The sequence below is a fragment of the Myotis yumanensis genome, unplaced genomic scaffold (genome assembly GCF_028538775.1).
Source record: "Myotis yumanensis isolate MYYU_CA2020_CCGP unplaced genomic scaffold, mMyoYum1.0.hap1 SCAF_1, whole genome shotgun sequence".
Lineage (NCBI taxonomy): Eukaryota > Metazoa > Chordata > Mammalia > Chiroptera > Vespertilionidae > Myotis > Myotis yumanensis.
In genome coordinates, this window is record NW_027223752.1 from 46,597,726 (window position 1) to 46,623,977 (window position 26,252).

General features: G+C 34.1%; 2 protein-coding genes across 3 annotated transcripts in view; one reads left to right on the forward strand and one right to left on the reverse strand.

The window, feature by feature from the left end:
• Positions 1–12,485, forward strand: part of ERO1A (endoplasmic reticulum oxidoreductase 1 alpha) — a 48,090-nt gene extending 35,605 nt beyond the window's left edge. For both annotated transcript variants that reach the window (XM_070419591.1, XM_070419602.1), the window contains 7 exons: positions 3,922–3,948; positions 4,076–4,168; positions 4,996–5,242; positions 5,926–5,995; positions 9,681–9,767; positions 9,857–9,990; positions 12,154–12,485. In XM_070419591.1, coding sequence (XP_070275692.1) covers positions 3,922–3,948; positions 4,076–4,168; positions 4,996–5,242; positions 5,926–5,995; positions 9,681–9,767; positions 9,857–9,990; positions 12,154–12,214 — 719 coding nt within the window. In that variant the 3' untranslated portion in view covers positions 12,215–12,485. The remainder of the gene's footprint in view (positions 1–3,921; positions 3,949–4,075; positions 4,169–4,995; positions 5,243–5,925; positions 5,996–9,680; positions 9,768–9,856; positions 9,991–12,153) is intronic.
• Positions 12,486–15,980: 3,495 nt separating this feature from the next.
• Positions 15,981–26,252, reverse strand: part of GPR137C (G protein-coupled receptor 137C) — a 58,546-nt gene continuing 48,274 nt past the window's right edge. The window contains 4 exon segments of the mRNA XM_070419617.1: positions 15,981–18,801; positions 19,732–19,850; positions 20,027–20,152; positions 24,609–24,758. Of these exon segments, the coding sequence (XP_070275718.1) occupies positions 18,624–18,801; positions 19,732–19,850; positions 20,027–20,152; positions 24,609–24,758 (573 nt within the window). The 3' untranslated portion in view covers positions 15,981–18,623.

The following is a 26,252-nucleotide window of genomic DNA, read 5'->3' on the forward strand; positions in this document are numbered from 1 at the left end:
AAGGAGCCTCATATTTTGTTACTGTTAGTGTTGAGCCTATAATTTTCAGTTTTGAGTAACTTTATTCTGCCTTGGGTGTTCCTAGTTCTATGCTGTATTCCACCTACATCAGGAAAGGCTATTTTGTTGGTGTGTTTTTTTTTCAATACTATTTGAAGATCTCAACCTGCTTCTCATCAGAGAAAAGATTGTTAATCTGTGGAGGCTCTCCTTAGAGAAACTATCTTTTTTATGACTGTATTTGTATGTATTCATTTTGGTCAGATATGAAAAGGTTACCTCTGAAAGCTGTCAGATTAGGTGATTATCTAACTGGATTACAGTCAGGCCAAGCTGAGAATAACTACATCAGGATTATAAAACTGAACTGAAAATTTCATCAGAAGGCTAGGTCCCAAACAATATTACACTCTTGCTTCTCCCTGCCCCATTCACAGTCCAAAATTTGAAAAAAACAAAAAACAAAACTAAAGGTTTTTATAGGAAAACACATCACTTGTAATCCCACAACTCCAAAATCACTGATAATGATAATGGCTAAGACTACATGCAATATTCTTCTAAGAAATTTATAAATATGATTTCATTTAACCCTTTCAACAACCTTAGAGGTATTTAAAAAAATATATATATATATATTTTTATTGATTTCAGAGAGGAAGGGAGAGGGAGATAGAAACATCAGTGATGAGAGAGAATAATTGATTGGCTGCCTCCTGCACTCCCCCAATGGGGGATCAAGCCCGAAACCTGGGCATATGCATATGCCCTGACCGGGAATTGAACTGTGACCTCCTGGTTCTTAGGTCGAGGCCCAACCACTAAGCCAGGTTGGCTGTGCTAGGAGGTATTACAAGGAAAATCAGTCCCAGAGCCATTGAGCAGCTCAGCTAAAATCATATGACTTGTAAGTAGCAGAATTTGGATTCCAAGCAGGCAGTTTGCCTCCAGGATCCATGCTCTTAGTTACTATCTCATACTGCTTCTCTGTTAACATTTTGATAATAATAATTATTTATATATGTATACTTTAATAATAGATATATTATAGTTTTGTATATTATTATTCCCATTTTAATAATAGATATATTATAGTTTTATATATAACTAGAGGCCTGATGCACAAAGATTCATGTAAGAATAGGCCTTCCTTCCCTCCGGCACCCAGGACCCGGGCTGCTTCGCTCCGGCTGCCACAGCCACCCACCGGGACCCGGGCTGCTTTGCTCCTGCCACTGCCAGGCACCTGGGACCTGGGCTGCTTTGCTCCACCCACTGCCAGGCATTTGGGACTGGAGCTGCATCGCTCTGGCCGCTGCCACCACCCACTGGGGACGTGCTCCGAGCCATGCTCGGAGCATGCCCCCCCACCCCTGGTGTGTGTCTACTGGGGCTGGGGGCGGCACGAAGTCCCCTCCCTCCCATCTGTGCACGCAGCTCCTTCTGAGTGGTCATGATGCAGCCTACTCCTGAACTGGTTGTGATGCCTGGCTAATTTGCTTATTACTGCTTTGTATATATAGATTATTTCCATGCCTACTCGCTTCCTTAACCTATGTCTTAGTCAGCTCAGGCTGCTTTGACAAAAGACCATAGACTGGGAGGCTTAAACCAAAGACACTTAGTTTCTCACAGTTCGGGAGGCTGGGAAGTCCTCTGAAGGTGCCAGCAGATTTGGTGTCTGGGAGGGCTCTCTTCCTGGCTTGCAGATAGCCAGCCTTCTTGCTGTATTCTCACATGGCAGAGAGAGAGAGTTTGGGTCTCTTCCTCTTCTTATAAAGACTCTAATTCCATCATGGGACCCCACCCTCATGACCTCAGCTGACCCAATTACCTCCCAAAGGCCCCACCTTCAAATACCCTCACAGGGGCTTCCACATAGTTTTAGGGGTATACAAACATTTATCTCTTAACTGCCTAGATTTCTAGAAATGGCTTTACTGGATCAAAGGTTATGGCATTTTAGGCTCTTGATACATAGGACGAGATTGCATTTTGTCATGGAAAGGATGTGCTAATTTACACCCCTTCCAATCACTGTGCCAGCTGACTTTACCCCTCCTTTGTCAGCATTAAATATTATATTTTTATCTTTACTGTTAACAGTGATATCTCTATAGTTTTAATTTGTATTTTTTTATTACTTATGAGACTAAGCAATTTTTATCTATTATCATTTGTATTTATTCATTGTGAATTCTCTGTTCATATTATTTGCCCATCTGTAATGGGCACTTTAGCATTTTTATTCAGTTTATGAGCTTTTTATATTTTTAGGATATTATCCCTTTGTTGAATTTGAAACATCCATCCATTTTATACACTTTGTTGTTTGTATTTTGTTTTTATTTGTGAAGTTTTCCTTTCCAATAGACATTTTAAGTTTTCAAGTAGTCTGATTTATTCTTTTTGTCATTTCTTCCATTACTTTTATGCTTGCTTGGATCATTTTTAATATTACTATAAGCAACTTTATTTTATTTTTAAAAAATATATATTTTATTGATTTTTTACAGAGAGGAAGGGAGAGGGATAGAGAGTTAGAAACATCGATTCAACTGCCTCCTGCACACCTCCCACTGGGGATGTGCCTGCAACCAAGGTACATGCCCTTGACCGGGATCGAACCTGAGACCCTTCAGTCCGCAGGCCGACGCTCTATCCACTGAGCCAAATCGGTTAGGGCTACTATAAGCAACTGTAGTCAAAGAACAATATAGTACAATGTTTGCTATATCTAGTAAATGCATACTTAGAATCTTTACATAGTTATAATTATTTATGTCCTTTAATATATTGTTTTAGATAAATATTTTCATGTTATACATTCTTGTCATTTTATTTATTTAAAATATTTTTTAAATAAAATATGTTTTATTTATTTATTTATTTATTATTTTTTTTAGAGAGAGACAAGAAGGGAGAGGGAAATATCAATCGATTGCCTCCGGTACATACCCCCTCCTGGGGACCATTATTGTCATTTTAAGACTTTCATATTATTCTACCATGTTAACTAGTCATATAGTATTCTGTCTTGTTAAATTAGGCATCATTGTTCATTTTGATTATTTCAGGTTTTGATATATATAGCATAATCATCTTTCTAAAAATTATAACCCCTCTCCATTTTGAGTTATTTATTTTTTTAAAATACATTTTTATTGATTTCAGAGAGGAAGGGAGAGGGAGAGAGAGAGATAAAAACATCAATGATGAGAGAGAATCATTGACCGGCTGCCTCCTGCACGGCCCACACTGTGGATCCGGCATGTCCCTGACCGGGAAACGAACCTTGACCTCCTGGTTTATAGGACAATGCTTAATTACTGAGCCACACTGTCTGGGCATTGAATTATTTCTTTAGAACATAATTCTAAAAGCAGAATTACTAGGTCTAAGTATATTAACGGTGATCTTATTAGGTCACAGAATATAAGTGATTTTTAGTTTCTGTAACTTTGATTGGCTCTTTTGAAATGTTGAATGGTGTATAATACCCTGAGTTATATACACTTCCAATTCTACTTTATAACTTTTATTTACTTTTCAAATCTAAAAAACCTATAATGAGTTCTTAGTTTTCATAGCAGGAACTGTTATCAAGGCTAAGTATTTTTCCATGTATTGACTTACCATTTAAATTCTGCTTTGACTTTCTGTAAAACACCTTATCTAGAAAGTTATTAGACTGAGCTACTTAATGCTAAAGGCTTCCAAAGACTGAGCAGGAGAGTGGTACTTACCTGAACCCATACCAAGACATCTCTCCTTCCTTTGGAGAAATTGCAAATAAAATTTGGACCTTTTGTCAAACAATCTTTAAATCACTGTTTGGCACACATTTGCTATATTTTTAAACTTTTGAAAAACGTACCTTTTGGCATTTTTGTAATCTTGTGACTTTTCTTTTAATTTCAGAGAACACATTTTACAGCTGGCTAGAAGGTAATTGAAAACTTTTCAACAAATTTAAATGATTTTTTCCCTCATTTTTAAAAAGACACATGAAGTTAATTTCATAACCTTACAAGTTTCACATATGAAATGTCTATTTCCAAATTCCTTTTTTTAGGTCTCTGTGTAGAAAAAAGAGCCTTCTACAGACTGATATCTGGCCTACATGCAAGCATTAATGTGCACTTGAGCGCACGGTATCTTCTGCAAGGTATGTGATGTTTACTTTCATTCCCTTTACCACACTTTTTTTCAGGTATTCTTAACATTTTCTTGGTATTTACCTGAATGGAACACTACTAACCTTACTGAGTACTAGGCAGGAAAAGTTCATTCTTAAATGGTAGTAATCCGGAATACAGGAACTGTAGTTACTATAAGGAAAAGTTCAGCATTATCTTAGCTCTTTACCTTCTTTTAAGAAGCTGCTCAAAACTTTACACATCTCTCTGGAAATGTTCTTCTGTTGTGAGAACTGAAACAGCACAGTTTGTTATTCTTTAGATATTACTGTATCAGAACTCATTTATTTGTGTGCCAGCATCAGGCCTGAAGTTTAATGGGTAAAAGCATTTTCTGTTGCTCTTTAGCCTTTAAGAATGCTCTTCAAAATGAGACCATGGTTGATTTTCATCAGTAATATATTTATTCTGGAACTAGAGTAATTTTTACATTTTAGAAATAAACTGTAGTAACCTGAAGGCTTCAAACTCATTAGTAATACCAGATAGTCATTTTTAATTGTGTATTTTGGTCTTATGAATACATTTGTATTCAGAAACTTGATTTTTATTGAACCTGGTTTCTCAGTAAAACATTTATTTTCCTTTTATGCATGTGTTCTAGAAGACAAAATATTAATATAGAACTATTAAAGGCTAAGTTATGAAAAGTTTTCCTGGTTATATTATTATATATTTTAATATATAAAATTAAATTAATAACTGTAGCTATAAACAACCTAATTTAATTTTATCTAATTAAGCCTACTTAATTTTAAAATTAAATTTTTAATATTTAATTCTTTTGTCTTCTTAGATACCTGGTTAGAACAGATTTGGGGACACAACGTAACAGAATTTCAGCAGCGGTTTGATGGAATTTTGACTGAGGGAGAAGGTCCAAGAAGACTTAAGAATTTGTATTTTCTCTACTTAATAGAATTAAAGGCTTTATCTAAAGTGGTACCATTCTTTGAGCGCCCAGATTTTCAACTCTTCACTGGGAATAAAGTTCAGGATGCAGATAACAAAATGTTACTTCTGGAAATACTTCATGAAATCAAGTAAATGATATATTTACACTTATATGTATATATTTTAAAATATATTTTTATTGATTTTAGAGAGAAAGGGAGAAGGAGAGAAAGATCAATGAAGAGAGAGAATCATTGATCGGCTGCCTCCTGCACGCTCCCCACTAGGGATCTAGGCTGCAACCTGGGCATGTGCCCTGACAGGGAATCAAACCGTGACCTCCTGGTTCATAGGTTGATGTTCAACTGCTGAGCTATGCTGGCCGGGATACACATATATTAATAGAAGAGTGACAAGTGGTATCCAAAATTCTTAAATATGCAATATAGAGAAAAAAACTACTTAAAAAATAATTAATAGCAAATTTTGCTCATAGGTCTTTAGAATTGATTTATGTTTTTGTTTTAACCTGGGTACTAAAAAGCATATATTTTTAATTTTAAGAGCTATTCTTTTAGTACTTAGATACCTGCATTATTTTCACATTTAATTGAATAAGTTGGATTTGGGGCCAAACTTCAATTATATTTTGCAGTTAGCTTTTAGATTCAAGGGTAAGAATTTGCTTGGGGGCATCAGAGTGTTCCTTTTACTCTATTTTCTACTCTATTTTAATTATATGATTCATCACTGACCAGCAAAATATTTTTTTAGCAGACCTTTTAATATTTTCTAAAATATAAAAATGAATATTCTCTGTTTTAAAATGCAGGTCATTTCCTTTGCATTTTGATGAGAATTCGTTTTTTGCTGGGGATAAAAAAGAAGCAAACAAACTAAAGGTAATTATTTTATACTTTAACTTAATTTTTAGATACAAACTCTTAGGCAGGAATGAATATAAACCCATGTTTTTACCCTTAACAATAAATATTGATATACATCCTGAAATTATAAGAAAAATCAGAGTCCTAATGTTTCTTTTCCTCAAAAAAAGGAAGCCCAAAAGGCAGGTCCAACTTATGATTTAGTTTGTGTTGTGTTAAAAATAACAACGGAAATCTGTGGGTTCCATACTGATGGGCTCATGTAATACAGAGAGGTTATAAATTAAAGAAGCAGGATCTAGAGCATGAGTGGAAGTATTAGTCTGTCTTTGGTTAGAGATAATTCTGAAAATGGTTTTGGTTGAATTAAAGGATTCCTTTAGGGGAAGAGGGCACGATGTTGTTTTGTGATTCATCTTATTCAATGGAAATGAAAGGCATTTAGGAATGCCAGCAGGTAGCTGTGGCTAGAACAGAAGACCTGATACCCCACAAAATGGGATGTCTTTCCTTGCCTCTTTTTGTTTATTGATGTGTGTGTGTGTGTATAAATTTTTAATTACAGATGACATACAGTATTATATTAGTTTAGGTGTACAATTTGCCTTGCCTTTTAAAGAGTTATAACCTCAGGCAAGACCATCTTTGTGTCTATTTGCATCAAAATATGACAAATATAAAATAGTACTAGGAAGATTTATTAAATGTTTACTATGTGGAAGGCATGATTTTTGTCATTAAAGGGAGAGACAGCTCCTATCCTCAGGGGATTTCTAGCCCATCTGGGGACTCAAGTAAAATTATACTACTGTTCTTTGTCACAAAGGTATGTGTAAGTAAAGGTGGGTGGCCTTCAGGAACATTGAGCTGATTTCATCAGAATATTTTTAACAGTCTTCCTCTGTTTCTTGTTCTTTGTTTCTTACTGTAAGGAAAGAACCTGATTTTATGCCATTTGCAAGCAAAATACTTTTTGCAGTCAGTTTTGTGCTGTTAGATAACAGTTATTTTTGACCTCCCATCTACCTCCTACTTAAAGCATTCTTGCTAGAAATACATACCTCACTGCTTATATAACCTCCCAAACAGCTTCCAGGAACTTAGAAATGAGGGGGAAGATGCTGTAATAAGATTCCCCCCCACCCCCATACTAGTTTCAGTATCTTCCTTATTTTTAGGTTACTTGCTGGTTTATTGTAGAGTTTTTTGGCATTCACTCTTTTTTAGATTGCGCAGATTAGAAATACTTCTCACAATGTTTTAATTTTATCAGAACGAAAACCCTCAAGTTTGATGTCCTGTGGCATTTAACAGAAAACTTTTCTAAATCCTTTTATAGGAAAGGAGTAAAAAAAAAAACAACAAGAAAATTTGTTAATATTGGAGATTTACTTTCTTAAAATAGTCGTTTATGGTGAATATCATGGATTTGAACAGTCACACAGGTTCATTTAAAAATCTTATCTTTTCTCCTTTATGCTCTATCAGTGTTTGGTTAGAAATAGAAGACGTGCATGAGAGAGGATTGTTTAGTGTTCAGTTCAAACTAGAATACGATTTTACTTGAAGGCTTAAAAACATTTGAGAATTGGATGAGAATTGTTTTTTGGTCAGTTGGTTTCATGGAATATAAGTCACAGTATATAACCACAGCATGTTTGATTATTCTACCCCCTGGTTATACTTTTAATTGTTGATCTAAAAATTAGACACAAACAAGGGGAATTTGTAAGTGTCTTAGGTTCTGGTTATTTTTTGGATCATAAGTTTTTCTCATCTGAGATAACTTTGGAATATATGCAGGATATTGGACATTGATTGCTATTTGCGGAAATCTCAAGGATTTTCTCCTGTTCTGAGTTAGTTAATTTCTGGCTTATTAATTTGGTGCTAGCATATTAAGTTTACTTAAGCGCTGTGCTTGGTTTTAATTTTGCAGTGTTAGAAACTTACCCTCTCTGTATGTGCCATACAAAGATTTACTTAAGAGCTGCCTTACATTCAAGTATTTGAATGAACATGGATTCAAATACCGAATTTACAGTGTCTACAAAAGCAAGCACAATCTTTTATAACAAAGGTTTCCATCCTTTGCAAGTATGAAAGTCAAAAACTTTCAAGGCCTTTACTCACTTTAAATTAGTAACATTTTAAAGTAAAAGTTGTGTTTTATTGATCATAACATTTTTATCCATTTGGAAATTTATGGTGCATAACAGGGAGCTATTTATTCAGTCTCTATACAATACTTGTCTACAAATGGATTTTGTAGGCCCTTGTAACAACTATTAAGTCTCCCAGAGGTCAACCCCTCATAGAATGGGCACATCTACTTTAGAGTAATTTTACTGCTCCCTTATTCGTGTTAAAAGTATGATTTTCCTGTAATTCAAAGTTGAAACATAAGTTTAAAGAAAACCTCATATCAAATCACCAAAACCTTAAGAGTAATATGAGTAATATTACTTACTGGGTACATATTTTTAAAAAGCAGATTTTAAATTAGGATTCTGAGCTCCGCCCAAAAGATACAGAAACACAAGATATAAAGTATTGCTAACATATGGTAAACATTAATAGTAATAATGTGGGTTTTGTCTGAACACAAAATTTGTATTAAAAAAGATACAAGCTCTGGGATCCTGTTAAAGATCTTTTACATGTTACAGCTGTTTCAGAGCCTCAAGCGGAATGAAACATCTGGGGAAAGACTGAATTGAGTAAATTAGAGTCAATTGAAGTCTGCTTTGAATAGTGGGTTCCAATCTTTACTGATTTATTCCCAGTTTTAGATCTTTGGTCCTGTTCTCTTCTGGTTGAGCCCAGTGTGTGGTTATTGAAAAAAAGAGAAGAACACTATATGCTCCCCAAATTATAAGTCAGTTGGGACACTGGATGTTTCAGCGGAAATGTATGTCAGGTTTCCTGCTTACAGTACTGTAAGCTGATTCTAGTATCAGTCCAGGATAGAGGGAGTCACGTGGAGGATCAGTTGATCATTCTTACCTTTGGAGTAAATGAAGATGTGTTCTTGGCTTCCCTTCTCTTCTACTTATTAGTTAAGGACATATATTGCTTTTGGATGAGCTGGATGTCTGTTGCCCTATTACAAACAATATAGTACCCTGATGTTCAAAGACATATACACATTTATTAAAAGTATAAAAACAAAAAATTCAGCTCGGCTGGTGTAGCTCAGTCGTTGAGCGTTGACCTATGAAGCAGGAGGTCATAGTTCGATTCATGGTCAGGGCACATGCCGGGTTGCTGGCTTGATCCCCGGTGTTGGGTGTGCAGGAGGCAGCTGATCAGTGATTCTCTCTCATCATTGATGTTTCTACCTCTCTTTTCCTCTCCCTTCCTCTCTGAAATCAGTAACAAATATTTTTTTTAAAATTCAGAATGTTCAATTTTACTTGTAATGGTTTCTTCATAAAACTTGGAAAAGGGTACATGGATGTTCACTATATTCTGTATATTTCTGAATAATAATAATAATATCTGATTTTTTTCACCTACTATGATTTTTTTAACTACTATGAAGTCAAAGATTTTTATTTTTTTCTCTTCCGTCTCTTTCTTTTTTTTTTTTGGTAAATGACGCCATCCAATCACATACAACAGAATACCTCACAGGCATTTAGAAAATAGTATTTGACTATATACTGCAGCTTAATATAATTTTGTTACTTGTTCTTAGGAGGAATTTCGACTGCATTTTAGAAATATTTCAAGAATCATGGATTGTGTTGGTTGTTTTAAATGTAGACTGTGGGGGAAGCTTCAGGTAAGCAAATCTATCTCAATCCTATTTTTCATTTATTCTTTGCACAAAGCATTTTCTGATATTTTCCTTTTTTCTTATTTCTATTATAGACTCAGGGTTTGGGTACTGCTCTGAAGATCTTGTTTTCTGAGAAACTGATAGCAAATATGCCAGAAAGTGGGCCCAGTTATGAATTCCAACTGACCAGACAAGAAATAGTATCATTATTTAATGCATTTGGAAGGTTAGTTTAAATGTATTAAAATTGTTTCTGCTATCAAGTAAGTCTAATGCAATATATATGCTCTCAGATAAAACTGGGTAAGGAATATCCTTTAGAGCAGCCGTGGGCAAACTACGGCCCATGGGCCGGATCCGGCCCTTTTGAAATGAATAAAACTAAAAAAAAAAAAAAAAGACCGTACCCTTTTATGTAATGATGTTTACTTTGAATTTATATTAGTTCACACAAACACTCCATCCATGCTTTTGTTCCGGCCCTCCGGTCCAGTTTAAGAACCCATTGTGGCCCTCGAGTCAAAAAGTTTGCCCACCCCTGCTTTAGAGTGAAATTATCTCATTATGGAATTCTAGGATCTTATGATACCTTAAGTATGTAGATACAAACAATCATTATGTGATATTCTTTATTTTTATCTGTTGACTTTTATAGTCATGATTAGTTTACTGATTGGACCTCAAAATTCATCTTACTGAATTTGCATATTTTTTAATTATTATTATTTTTGTTGTTGTTAACCCTCACCCAAGGATATATTTCCATTGATTTTTTTTAGAGAGTGGAAGGGAGGGAGGGGGAAAGGGAGACAGAGAAACATCAATCTGAGAGGGAAACATTTACTGGTTGCTACACTTGCTCATTTGGACTAGGACTGGGGATTGAACCTGCAACCCAGGTACATGCCCTTGACCGGGAATTGAACTCTCGACCTTCCAGTCTGTGGGCTGACGCATTAACCCCTGAACCACATGGTCTAGGGCTCCAATTATTTAAAAGTAGTTTCTTGTGCTGCCCAAATATTTTTTTAATATGTATTTTTTATTGATTTCAGAGAGAGAAAGGGAGAGGAAGAGAGAAATAGAAACATGTGATGAGAGAATACTGGGGATTGAGTCTGCAACCCAGGCATGTGCCCTTGATTGGAATCAAACCCTGGGCCCTTCAGTCCACAGGCCGGTGCTCTATCCACTGAGCCAAACCAGCTAGGACCCAAATATTTTTTTGAAGGTCCTGGAAAAACTCATGTTTTGTATAGATGTAGATGTAAAATTTCTTTGTAAATTCACCCCTATGTAAAAAGGTTAATAATTCTTTAAAAATAATTTAATTTCATAAAAATGATTGGAAGATAAATTTGAAATAAGGCACTTACATTATTAAATTTAAGTATTTCTGTACTTCTTTCTGGCCTCTCATATATAAAGATGCAGAGATCTGGAAAAACTAATATTTTCTAAGGACTAACAGTTATGATTTAATACTTTGGGTTTGAAATAATTGACCTCCAAAATTATTCTTTGTTGTTGTTGTTAATCCTCACCCGAAGGTATTTTTCCATTGATTTTTAGGGAGAGTGGAAGAGAGAGGGAAAGACAGAAACATTGATGTGAGAGAAACACATCAATTGGTTGCCTCCTGCATGAGCCCTGACCAGGGCCCGGGTAGGGGAAGAGCCTGCAACCAAGGTATGTGCCCTTGACAGGGAATCAAACCCGTAGGCCAATGCTCTATCCAATGAGCCAAACCGGCTCAGGCCAAAATTATTTTTTAGTACACAGAAGCTTGACAGTTATATTTCATTGAGTACTCTGCTACTTTTTTCATGGTGGAGAGCAGAGCTAAACTGCACTTGAAGTAATGAACAAACTTTACTTTTTATAAAAATTAGTAAGAACAATTTGATCACGTTTACTATTCTCACTCTTTAAAGTCCAAAAGCTTTGGTTCTTTGTATATTTACTAAATATAATGATTAGTTTTCAGCACTTGTATACTTATGCATATTTAAAATGCATATTTTAATGATCTACTTATACGTATGTACTTTAAATACTAAGCTTATAAATATACTTATGATTACTTAAAATAACAAGTATTTTAATATTTTTGTACTTTGTAATTCTATAATTTAAAACTTTAATAATAAGTTACGAATACTTAAATATAACAAATTTCTGGGCAATACTATCTTAGTTTTACCACATCAAGTTAAGAACTAAAGTACATCAAAATAGATTAAATGATTTATGTACCTTTAAATTTGTTGAAATAAATTACTTAAAAAATTTTTTTCTGTGCTCAATAAGTGCAAAGTGAATAACTTTCAGAGAAAAGTTACCTAAGATAATTTCTGAGTGAAAAAAAAATTTTGTCTGTTTGTTACAGAATTTCTACAAGTGTGAAAGAATTAGAAAACTTCAGGAACTTGTTGCAAAATGTTCTTTAAAGAAAATGAGTTGAGATGTGCCTGTTCTGGACAATGGAGGTCAAGGAGTGGAATTTCATTCAAAGGCATAACAACGACAGTCTTAAGGCAAATATTTTATAAAGCTGCTTTTGTAAAAGGAGAATTATATTATTTTAAGTAAACATTTTTTAAAATTGTGTTAAGTCTATGTATAATATTGTGAATAAAAGATACTTTGGTAATGTGGTACAAATTTTAAAGTTTAATATTGAATAAATCAGGATTATTAAATTCATATATGTTAACAGTACCTGATGTTCTAAGTCTCTCAAACTAGAATTTTGTGTAAGATGTAATATAAGCCGAAACCGGTTTGGCTCAGTGGATAGAGCGTCGGCCTGCGGACTGAAGGGTCCCAGGTTCGATTCCGGTCAAGGGCATGTACCTGGGTTGCGGGCACATCTCCAGTGGGAGATGTGCAGGAGGCAGCTGGTCGATGTTCCTCTCTCATCGATGTTTCTAACTCTCTATCTCTCTCCCTTCCTCTCTGTAAAAAATCAATAAAATATATTTAAAAAAAAAAAAAAAGATGTAATATAAATAAAACTATGGCCAATGTGACAAGTGTTTAATAGAAAAATACTAAGGAGGCTCATGAATAACCCATAATTAACAGCCTAAAAGTTTTCAATATATTTAGACTTAACTGATTTAGTAAATAAAAATACAGAATGCCCAGTTATATTTGAGTTTCAGATAAACAAAATTTTTTAAAAATATAAGTATGTTGCATGCAATATTTGGGACATACTTAAAACAAAAAAATTATTCCTTATTTAAAATTCAAATTTAACTGGTTAGCTTTGTGTTTTATCTGGCAACTCCAAAATATATTGATATGAAAAAAAGTCACTTTTAGAATTATGTTACTATTTTGATTGGCTTGGTTTTGTTTGTTGAAAGATACAATCAGAACTAAAAGGTATAGGGGATTTCTATGCATTGTGAAAAGATGAAAAGATTTATACATTTATTCTCATAATACTTTACCTAATATTGAATAAATTTAGGAGAAATCTTTTATTTTTATATAATTTCAAATTTATAGGAAAGTTTCTAGGATAGTACAAAGAACTTTTATCCAGATTCATTGACTGTTAATATTTGTTTTATCTTTCTTGCTCTCTCTATATGCACATACTATTTTTAACTCAATCATTTGAAAGTCAATGACAGGCCCTTTGAACCCTACATACCTTAGTTTGTAATACTGAGTAATTTATTAAAAATGATTTTTTTTCAGGAAAAAAAAATCTGGAACTATAATGTGATAAGCCTTAGAATAAGGAATCATTTTGAGTTTGTTTTGTTGCCCTTTTAATGTTTGATCTGTAAATTCACAGGGATGTCATTTAATTTATTTTTTGGTATTCATTTCCTTTTTCTCCTTAAAAACTGAACTGTAATTTTTGGAGGTTTTATTAGTGAAAGCTCTTCAATGATAAAAATTTTTGAAGGGGTTTGGGAATTTATATCACATGGTGATTATAGAGAAAAAAGAAACTATACCTCAAAATTATGTGCCTCTTTATATGTCACATTATTAATGAAGTAGGGTTTATTTATATAATAGTTTAGAAATGTCATTTTACACTGCTGTATTCTTATTCTTCTCTGTGTCCCTAAGACCTGGTGTAGTGTTAAACATATAGTGGGCATCCAATAAATATTTGTTGAATGAATGTATGAATATGTACTCAGTATATTTTAAATGAATAATTTCAGAGCTAAGTTTAACAATATGTTGTATTTCCCTTTTTCCCCTTCATTTGAATAGGGTAGGAAAAGAAAGACATTAACTTACTAGTTAAATCAATATTCTTGGAGACTCAAAGGACTATGAAATAATTACCATATATAAAAGTTTAAGGACATCTGTAGTGCTCTGAAAATGTGGTAGATGGATTTAAATGGTAATTTGTCTGTATACCTCTCTCATGCCCCTGCCCTTTTTTAACAGCCCAAAATTTTTTTGAAATAAATTCCTATCTTCACTTTGTCACCTTCCACTTGCTCTTTAACTAAAATCGGGCTTTTGGCTCTGTAGTTCTTAACAATTTCTTCCTTTGAAGTCTAAACACCCAGTTCTAAATCCACAGTTCAGGTCAAAAGGCATTTCTTATTTGACTTTATTTTTTCTGCATTTGACACTGTTGACAACCCCTTCTTTAAAAATCCCCTTTTAAACCTCTGATTTCCTTATATTTCACTTAATCCTGGATGCCTTTCTTTTACCTGATTTAGTTTATACTCCTCAGGCTCTCATTCTTGCTCTCTTAATCACCACCACTTCTCACTTTTGGGTAATTCCAATTCAATGATTTCTAAATCCTTATCTTTAGCCCAGACTTCTCCATCCTTCTATGACATATCTTTACTTGGTTGTCCTACATATCTTTACTTGTGTGTCTTAAAGCATTCATTCTCCCCCAAGCCTACTCTTATACCTATGTTCCTTACTCTGGTTAAATTCAGAACCATTATCATCTAAATTCTCTAGGCTCACTCCTTTCCTCCATCTTACCCCTATCCAGTCAGTGTCTAAGTGCTATGGATTTTATCTCCATATCTCTGATACATCACTGTCTTTTCATTTTAATTGATTGCTTTTACCTAAAGTACTACACTAACCTGTCTTATACCAGCCTGTTTTTTCTGTTTTGTTCCACGATGCTACTAGAGTGGGTTTTTTAGAAGCACTCTAACAAAGTTCTCTGATGTGTGTCTCCCAGTCCCACGTCCCCGACCACCCACATTCTGATAAAACGGACTTAGAGTTCTTCAAATGCACCATGGTCAGTCCCCTACACCTTGGTGCATGCTGTTCTCTTTGCATCAATTGCCCTAGCTATCCTTCCCCACCTGGAAAATTGCTGTGTCCCTGCAGGCCCCCATAAAGCATCACCTCTGTGAAATCTCTCGTTTCATCCCAGGCGGACCATAACTAACTTCCTTTTTTTTGTGTTACCACTGTAATTACAACCTACCTCTATTGTGGCACTTATTGTACTGTATTATTTTTGTTTTTTAAAGCCTCCTCTACTAGAATGTGAGCTCCTTAAGGGCAGGAAAAGGAACTTGATCCATTTTTGCAACTCTATAGCATAGTTTTTGGCATATGAACACGTGATAAATGAATGTTTGTTGAATAAATTGCTTTTAAAATAACTTTATTCTACTAGAGGTCATATTTTCACTCCAAATGTTCTTCACAGCAACAGTCAGTGGATTCCCGAAGATCTGTGGACTTTAGGGGAGTCAATAAAGCTCCTGAAATTGTATTCAAAATTTGGTGTGGTTTTGGCGGACTATGAAAGCAGTCAATTATGGAAAAAATAGTAAGACCTCTTCTTTCAGGGGAAAAGGTAACATCATTGAGGAATTTTTGAATAATCAAAGAATAACTGCCCAAGATTATGGGCTAAATTTACCCTATTTAAAATTCTAAGGGAAAGGAGGGATTATAAGTTATTTCATACAAGGATTTTTAGTGTTTAAATAAACATGTGTTATCTATATCGTTTAAAGTAAAGTATATAGCAGTTATCAAAATACTGTATAATACTAAGGAACATGATGGTCAGGTAGGAGTAATTACAAGCTCACTAGCAGAGTATAATTTGTAATTCCTCTTTTTCTCTCTCTGGAGGCACTAGGGTTCTTATCCTTATGTACCAAAAACTCATTTGGTATAGTTCATTAAGAGAGATTAAGAAAACCAGACCTTCAAATAAAAGCACAAACACTTTTATTTTAACAGGAGTGTTTTGTTACAATTTAGTGAAACAACAAATAAGTACATTCATTGACCACAGCTATACTTTTACAACCAGTTTGAAACTGATCATATAGCTGAGAAACACTGTAAAACAATAAAAAGGCAGCTATGCATAAAAAAGCTACTAGCTATAAATTACATCTTTAATAAAAACTACAACCAGCTATAATGAGGGGTAAGAGTTTCAAAATTAATGGCCACCCAAATGAAATGATAAAAACAAGTACTGCTAATCACTGTAGAATTACACACTTAAGCAATGAAATGCATTGTTCTAATTAATGAACCAAGAGGAAGGTTTGAAATTGTCATCATGTGCTTCAGTGCAGGATGAACAAGGAATCGGTAGCCCTTTGATTTTATAAACAACTCCTTTCAAGACCAAACTTAAAGTGCTCCTAGTGCTTTGGAATTTTCAAGCAAAAATTGGGCCAGAAGCTTATATTTCTTTGTCTTTGGTGATGTATTGTGGGAGATGTGTATAAAGAGACAAAGGCAAGAATTTAGGTACCCTAGTCAGTCATAAGAATATATTTATAAATCTCAAATTTGGAGGAATCAACTAAAGCAATTGAAAGAACCAAGTTACAGTATTTTATCTAAAATACTTTTTAAAAAAAGTAATCTTCGCTTATCTGGTCAAATAGAAACATTATCTAGGGAAGCCTTACTAAAGAAAAAAATTTCCTGTACTTGAATCCCAAGGGTTAACACAAATCTTGTCATACAGCTTCAGATAATCAAATACCTAACATTATTAGGAAAATTAATAGTTGGCCTTCTGAAAAGAAATCTAATAACAAGTTGTAATCACAATATACTGAGCTGCATACTCTATTGTCATGTAAATACCAAGGTTAACTTTTGTAATATACATTTTAAAATAATTTGGTTACAATAAGAGAATTTATGAACCTAAAGTAGCATAACTGTAGGTTTATGATTCTGATTGAATTCAAAGTCATCTTGTATGATAAAAAGAATAAATTTATTTGGCTGTGTACCAGCCTCCCAAAAGACCGAAAGCATTAAAAATTTCATTTATTCCTTGGGGGTTTCACGTACTGTTATACTTTTGTGAAGTTACTGCATCCATTATTAAAAAGTTGAAAGGTATTTTAAGCGAGAGTAGAAATAAAACATAACTTTCAAATAAAATTAGGAGACAGAAAAGGACAGTTGTCGTATTAGTTCCAGTTCTGAAGAAACAGATCAGCAGACAATTGTATAAAGTTAGGTGTCTTAAAGTATGCCGTGACAGCTTCCCAATGTTGCCTGTTCCCTTGGCATCTTGTGGTATGCAGCAATCCTTCTCTTAATATAAACACTGGTAGAAAGTGCATTTTAAAATTCTCTATTACCTTAGCCTACCATATATTTTTTTCAGATTTGGGATAGGACATTCAAGACAGTTTTAATATAATTCAAAAAGTATTCCAATGTTGCTAACCACTAGTTTTATACTTACCTAGTTAGTACCTTCATATCAGTTTGCTTATTTATATAGTGTTGGAATTAAATTTAATTTGGCTTTGCCCATATAAGATATAAAAATGTGAAAACTAAAGGAGGACTTATGTCTTACAAAGTATTGCACTTGAGTTCACTGCAATGATGTATCATGATTTAATTTACCTGAGGACAATCCTGCTTTTCCGGTAAAACCAGGTAAAATCTTGTTTCAGCTAAATCAAATGCTTTTGCAAATGTATTCATGTTTTAACTTAGAATTGTATATTTCATGAATAACTCTTAAATGCATCTGTAAACTTGTTTAGTTCCAAGAGATTTCTACCAAAATATCCCTATGCAAAAACCACTATTGCTTTCTTGAAGAATCATGCTTAACCTACTACATGTATCTTAATCATACAAAATAATCACTTGACTACTTCTACTCAAAGTAGCCACATAATTTTCACTGGTGTACTTTCTTCTTGAAGAAATAACTGTGGCTTTCCAAAGAACACTGCTGGTCATCACTGTAAAGGTTTACTACTATCATTAAAAAAAAAAAGATTATTTGAATAATTGAAGTTGGTATTTTATGATCATGCTTAAAAGAACTATCTTCAATGATTACATATTTTTTAGTATATTTAAAAAAAGAATAATACATTTTTATGCTTTAGTTCTGTGCACTTTTCACACTGTAAAATTTTTATTGGGTAAAAATTCCATATAGAGTACACCACGTAATACACAGACGTTTATTTTAATAGGAAAATTGCCTCTTAATTTGGTGTACAATATAATATCGCAGGGTGAACACTGGAGTATGACTTTGAGGACTGCAGTGTACTCTTCAGAAAAAGATAAAAGTGCAAATATGCAAATATGCTTTTGATGTTCCACAGTCAAGTTGTTTGGAGACCATCAAGGGCCTTAAGATCTAATCTCTCTTTTCTCCCACTCCAAATGTTCCATTTAACTTCACTGTACTATGAAGAGGTCAAAGTAATAGCTGTGTCTTCTGCTGAACACAGCCACATTTCCAGGCGTTGTTTTCAGTTGCAAAAGATAATGGAATGTTTATGTAGATGGCATTTAAACGCATTGAATACACACATTCATGAAAAACAACTGAAGAATCACAACTTGGTAATGCTGTCAGTTTTGTGGTGTTACATATAAGCTATGGTGATTGTTCAAATCGAAATTACTACAAGTAAAGAGCAAAGGAGCAGTATCTGTCATAGGTCCATTCAGGTGGGGAGAGACGGTGTAACTGTTGCTGCCACACCCTGCCATGGTGCCATACCAGCCCAACCCTTGTGAATTTGATAAACTGCAACAACAAAGAAAGCCACAGGACTGTGATCAGTATGTAAGTCACACTGGCATTTTTAATTTTCAATGAATTTTATAACATATTGAAATAACATAATGACTTTCTATAAAGTTTAATGATTTTTACCTAATACCCTTGATTGTATATAATATATTACAAAATAATGAATAAACACCACTCAGAACTAGAACCTGATTATCAGATAATAATAATAGTACATATTATGTACTAGGTTCTATTCTAAGACATTTGGTATACACATGTAGAATTATGTATATATGCACACATACTCATTTACAGTAATCTTCATAACAGTCCTATAGATTCTATTATTCCTATTTTACAGATGAAAAACAGGCTAAAAAACAGATGAAGTGAGGATCATAAAAAATGCTCTAGCAAGCTAAAAGCATTATATCGGTGTGCATTGAGGCTTTCATTTTGCCCTGATACACAGGTGAATGGTTTGGATTTGCAATGATTTTGGAATTAAAGAGGTCACAAATGATTTCCCTGCTATCTAAGGTTCCCAAGAGTTTTATCTAGGGTTTCACTGTGGATTTTGAATAGCACTAGTATATAGATAAGGAAATATATATATATATATATATATATATATATATATATATATATATATATATAAAATCACTATAACAGTATTTCTTTCCTGCTCACCAATGCCCACCAGCTTTGAACCAATAAAGGATCCTGAAATGAACTGGTACTATTTTACCCCAAAGGCTTAGAGTTCAATGATAGTTCTTTATAGTACAGGTCCCACCATGGATTTAACATCTGCTACTCTAAGCTTCAATATCAAATGATTTTATTTATTGATTTGTAACACCAAATCACCTACTACACATTTGGGTTAAAGCTTAGATTTGCTCTTTTAAATCTATTTTAGTACTAATTCAGTACATCTACCTTCCTTCTCTTGAACTTCCCAGTCTTGGCAGGTCATCATCACTATCATATCGTCTTGGATTGTCAAAAAAATAAGCTCTGGGACTATAACTGTGACTATTTATCATGCCAGCAGGTGCCTGTGAAAAAAGTATTAGATAACATATGAAGATTTACTTTTCAACTAAGACAGGAGGCTGGAATCTATAATGCTTTTTAGTCTTAAACTTTGCTAAACATAGACAGACAATCAATATAAATGTTCCATTATTTTTAAAAGTAAGGAGAACAGGCATTTGGTATTATGATATCTTACCAAATTCTGATTTAATCTCTGTGCCCGGAAAAATAGTACCACCGACCATGCTGGCACATGTTCCCACAGAAAGAGGACCATTCCAAATACTATATACTCTTCTCCATTTACATCTTGCATATGAGCCTGTAAATAGAGTATGGCAGAGCAATATTGAAATCTGGTTTATATATAATCGGTCACTCTCCACAATTAACTTGCTTCAGGTAGAGTAAGTTAAAATATATTAACTACAAGCACATAAAACTCTGAATTAATTTTCCATAGTTTGTGGTTTCTTATGTAATCATATTTATCCTTTAAAGAATATAAAAATGCATTAATGCTACATAGAAGAAAAAGCTATCAGCTTTTTCAATTTATCGATTTATGAAAATATTTTTAATACATGGATAATATGGAGTGATCTCATTTTCGGTCCCCATAGTTGGAAGAGAGTTACAAAATAGACTACCAGTTCCAGCTGCTCCATAGGCAAATAGCACTTACCCGGAGTTAAAACTTAGAGAATGTAACATGTACATTGCTCAGCTCTTCTATTACTTAAAAATATGCTTTTGGGCCTAACCTCCATGTTGAATTTGTTTCTACTCTACTAGATGTAGGGAGAGATAAGCGGGAAGAGGAGTGAAGAGAATCTGTTACATGTGTAAATTCCTTCTCTGTATAAAGGTAACTGATATTCTGCCCTGGCTGGGTAGCTCAGTTTGTTAGAGCATTGTCCCAAAACACCAAGGGTTCGATCCCTGGTCAGGGCACATGCAAGAAGCAACCAATGAATGCATAAATAAGTGGAACAACAAATCAATGTTTCTCTTTTTCTCTCCCTCTCTAAAATCAATAAATTTAAATTTTTTTAAAAAAAGGTAACTGAATTCTGATATAAGGGGATTCTAGAATTCCTTAAATTCAGTACAAAGTTAAATTAATATAAATAGAGATGACATGTAGTATGTCAAAAAGCACTTTAAGGAAGGAGCTGGAGAACGCTGGGAGTTTAAATATGCATAGCTAGAGTACTGTGAATTAGTATAGCAAACACCTAGGCAACCAAGGAACTATGAATGATCTTCCATTACCAAGACTGATAATGCCAGATCATGACTTAAACATCTAAAAATAAACAAAATATTTAGGTTATATGTAGTGCTTGGGTAAAAGAGAATTAAATTATCCTAACAAATTAAATACCAGTTTTCCCTAGCCAATGACAGGCAATCAATTTATCTAGAGATATTTAAATACTATCCCTTTAAAAAAATTAGCAAAATAGGGTTATGATCAATAGATTCATGGCACTATTAGTATTATTTACAAAAGAAAGGAAAATACTCCTTTGGGAGATGTTCTCTCTGAAGAATAATTTCAAGTGCCATATGTAAAAGAGGATTTTTATTGAAACAGTAATGAAAATAAAAACTCCCAGCAAACAAGAGACCTGGCCCAAATGGCTTCACAGGGGTTTTAACAAACATTCAAAGAAGAACTAACACCTATCCTCCTCAAACTATTCTAAAAAATCCAAGAAAAGGGAAGACTTCTAGGTTCTTTTTATGAGGCCGGGATTATCCTAATTCCAAAACCAGAAAAGACACTACAAAGAAAGAAAATTATAGGCCAATATCTCTGATGATCATAGATGCTAAAATCCTCAACAAAATATTAGCAAACTGGATTCAGCAATACATTAAAAAGATCATATATTATGATTAAGTGGGATTTATTCTGGGGATTCAAGATTGGTACAATATTCTTAAATTAATAAATGTGATACATCACATAAACAGATTGAAAGACAAAAACCATGTGATCATATCAATAGATGCAGAAAAGGCATTTCATAAAATCTAGCACCCATTTTTGATAAAAACTTTCAACAAAATGGGAATAGAGGGATCATACTTCAACATAATAAAGGCCATATGACAAACCTACAGCCAACATTAAAATCAACGGGAAAAAACTAAAAGCGTTTCCCTTAAGATGAGCAACAAGACAGGAATGTCTGTTTTCACCACTCTAATTCAACATAGTCCTACAAGTCCTAGCCACAGCAATCAGATGAGAAGAAGAAATAAAAGGCATACAAATTGGAAAGGAGGTAATAAAACTGTCATTGTTCGCAGATGACATTAATATTGCACATAGAAAACCCTGAAGACTTCACCAAAAAACTACTAAATATAATAAATGAATTCTGCAAAGTAGCAGGAATTAAAATTAATATTAAAAAATTGGTGGCATTTTTATAAACCAATAATGAACTATCAGAAAGAGAAACTAAGAAAAAAATCTCACTATTACAACAACAACAAAAATAAGGTATTTGGGAATAAATTTAACCAAGGAGGTAAAAGACCTGTACTTGAAAAACTACAGGACATTGAAGAAAGAAATTGAGGAAGATACAAATAAATGGAAGCATAGTCCGTGTTCATGGATGAAAGAATTAACATCATTAAAATGTCCATACTGCCCTAACCGGTTTGGCTCAGTGGATAGAGCATCAGCCTGTGGACTGAAAGGTCCCAGGTTCGATTCCGGTCAAGGGCATGTACCTTGGTTGCGGGCACATCCCCAGTAAGGGGTATACAGGAGGCAGCTGGTGGATGTTTCTAACTCTCTATCCCTCTCCTTTCCTCTCTGTAAAAAATCAGTAAAATATATTTCAAAAAAATAAAAAAAAATTAAAATGTCCATACTACCCAAAGCAATCTATAGATTCAACACAATTCCTATTAAAATACCAATGGCATGTTTCACAGATCTAGAACAAATATTCCAAAAATGTATATGAAACCAAAAGAGACCTAGAATAGCCTCAGTAATCTTGAGAAAGAATAAAGTTGGAGGTAACACAATACCTGATATCAAACTATACTACAAGGCCATTGTAATAATAATAAAAAAAGCCTGGTACTGGCATAAGAACAAGCATATAGATCAATGGAAAAGAACAGAGCCCAGAAATAAACCCATACCTTTATGGTCAATTAATATTTGACAAAGAAGGCAAGAACAAACAATGGTAAACAGTTTTTTCAATAAATGGTGTTGGGAAAATTGGACAGGGACATAGAAAAAATGAAACAAGATCACCAACTTACACCATACATAAGAATAAACTCAAAATGGATAAAAGACTTAAATGTAAGTCACAAACCATAAAAATCCTAGAAGAATACATAGTCAGTAAAACTCAGACATCTCTCATAGCAATATTTTTGCTGATATATCTTCTAGGGGATGGGAAACTAAGGAGAAAATAAACAAATGGGACTACATCCAAAGCTTCTGCACAGCAAAAGAAACCATCAACAAAATGAAAACAGAACCCACTATATGGGAGAACATATTTGCCAATGATACATCTGATCAGAGGTTAATTTCCAGAATATATAAAGAAGTTATACAGCTCAACAACAGGAAGACAAACAATCCTATTTTAAAAACGGGCAAAGGACCGGAAAAGACACTTCTCCAAAGAGGACATAGCCAAAAGACACAAGAAAAAATGCTCAAAGTCAATAATTATCAGAGAGATGCAAATTAAAACCACAATGAGATATCACTTCACACCTGTCAGAATGGCTCAACAACAAATCAACAAACAACAAGTGCTGGAGAGGATGTGGAGAAAACGGAACCCTTGTGTACTGTTGGTGGGAATGCAGACTGGTGCAATCACTGTGGAAAACAGTACGGAATTTCTTCAAAAGATTAAAAATGGAAGTGCCTTTTGACGCAGTGATTCCATTTCTGGGAATATATCCTTAGAATCCCAAAACACCAATTCAAAAATATATATGTACCCCTATATTCATTGCAGTGTTATTTATAATAGCCAAGACCTGGAAATAGCCTAAGTGCCTTCAGTAGATGAGTGGATAAAAAAGCTATGATACATTTACACAATGGAATACTATGCTGCATGGATGAACCTGGAGAATATTATGCTAAGTGAAATAAGCCAGTAGAGAAAGACAAATACCATATGATCTCACATGGAACAGATTGACAACTGTCAGAGGGTGGGGTAGGGAAGACTGGATGAAAGAAGGTGAAGGGATTAGCCAAAGAACATATATGCATAACCCATAGACAGACAACAGTGTAGTGATGGTCAGAGGGAAGGGGTGTGTGAGATAGGTGGAGGTAGGCATGGTAGGGAAAATGGGGCATCAGTATATCAACAAAAAAAAGGAAGTTAAAAAAAAATAGCCCAACCAGTGTGTCTCAGTGGTTGAGCATCGACCTATGAACCAGGAGGTCATGGTTCGATTCCACGTCAGGGCACATGCCCGGGTTGCCGGCTTGATCACCAGTAGTGGGTGTGCAGGAGGCAGTTGATCAATGATTCTCTCCCATCATTGGTATTTCTCTCTCTCCCTTCCTCTCTGAAATCAATAAAAAATACATATATTTACAAAAACATATATTAAAAAAACCCAGTTTTAAGTATTTTAGATAGCAGCTAGAGATTTCATAAAAGCATTTATAAGTCAAACACTTAAAATATTCTCCTATTAAGGCTAATTCCATTATCATATTGTTAGACTGGCAATACATGGTAGATACTTACCTTATCTGAAAGATTATACCAGCCATAATTAAATGGACTTTCTAATGTATCCTGAGATAGGGTGATCACCACCAAATTATAACATGCTCTTGAGGAGTAGAGAAGAATGACTACAGAGCTTACGACAACAGTCTGGCACAGAGACATACCCTAAAAGAAATAAAAATCATCATCACAATACTCTGCACATTTGTCATGACAAGGTACTCATCCACTTGCTCAGCTTAATCACTTCTTGCAATGCACTCCTAGAAAACACTGAATGAACACCTGTTGAAACAACTATTATTTGCTTTACAATTCCTATTCTTAGAACCACATGTGATTATTCTACCCTGTTAATACAAATAAGCTCTTTGCCAACTTGTCCAATGGCACATGGAGAAAGATTTGTTCTGCTAGTTACCTCACTAATAATGAATAAGGTAGTAGGCAAAAGATCTGAGCTATGATTGATATTAATCAGAGAGGTAGTTAATCATAATGAGAAAAGAATGGGAAATAGAAGCATTAATTCATTTGATACACTTAATTTCCAATAAGATACAAACTTAGAATATAAATACAGCTCCTATGCTATTTGCTTCATTCTATTAGATTATATTAGTTGAGTTAATCCCCATTGATACTGTTATGTTGATGATAAAATGATGTAGGCACTAAAAAATGTACTTTACAATCCATAATACTAAAACTATTCACTGATTCCTCAAATATAGAAGGCCCTTATAATGTAGTGGTTCTCAAATGGAGTGTGCATATTGAAAGGGGTGTGGTATCCACCATTGAAGGGATCGTAAGCAGGAGTTTGTACTTCAATACAGTTGGTTCATTTTGTAATCCTATTTATCTTATGCATTAAAAACATTATTCTGAAAAGTGACACAATTGCCAAAGAGATCCACTGCAAAAAACAACACCTAATATATTGTTCTGATTGTCACAATGATTAAGGGGCAATGATGGCATTTAGCGCCGAAGGACCATGGATGCTACATGACTTGCAATTTGTAGGGAAGTTCTCCACATTAGAGAATTCTTCTCTGACTTTCATACTTTCCAATGTCCTCCTCGACATTCATGAAGATGAAAAGCCTGTTTATAATGATCTGACCCCAAACCGAATTCTGTTATACATATAAGCAAAGTTTATGTTTGTATAATTTAAATAGATGCCAACATTTCAAGAAACACATATATCATGTAAATTAAGAGAAATTTGTGTTTTGTTCAGAACTTTGTCAAAAATGGTCAAATATTTCAGAAAATTATGAAACTGCAGCAGTACTGCTTGTGTTACATAAGACACCAATGCAACACACCTGTAACAGTCTGCATTTACAGTGGTCCATGCAGTTTCTATGCATAGATATAAGCATCTGAGTACTTACTACACTATGCTCCCAAATTTTCATATTGAAATATTTGTTAATTACTTATATTTCCTCTTTCTATTACAATTATGGTAATTACATTGAATTTTTGAAGTTATGTGTGTAGGTAGGTTAAACAATCTTAATTTCAAGATAGAAACAGGATATTAAAAATGTGATTAGAGCTCTGGGTGGTTTGGCTCAATGGATAGAGCGTTGACCTGGGGACTGAAGGGTCCCGGGTTTGATTCTAGCCAAGGGCGCATGCATG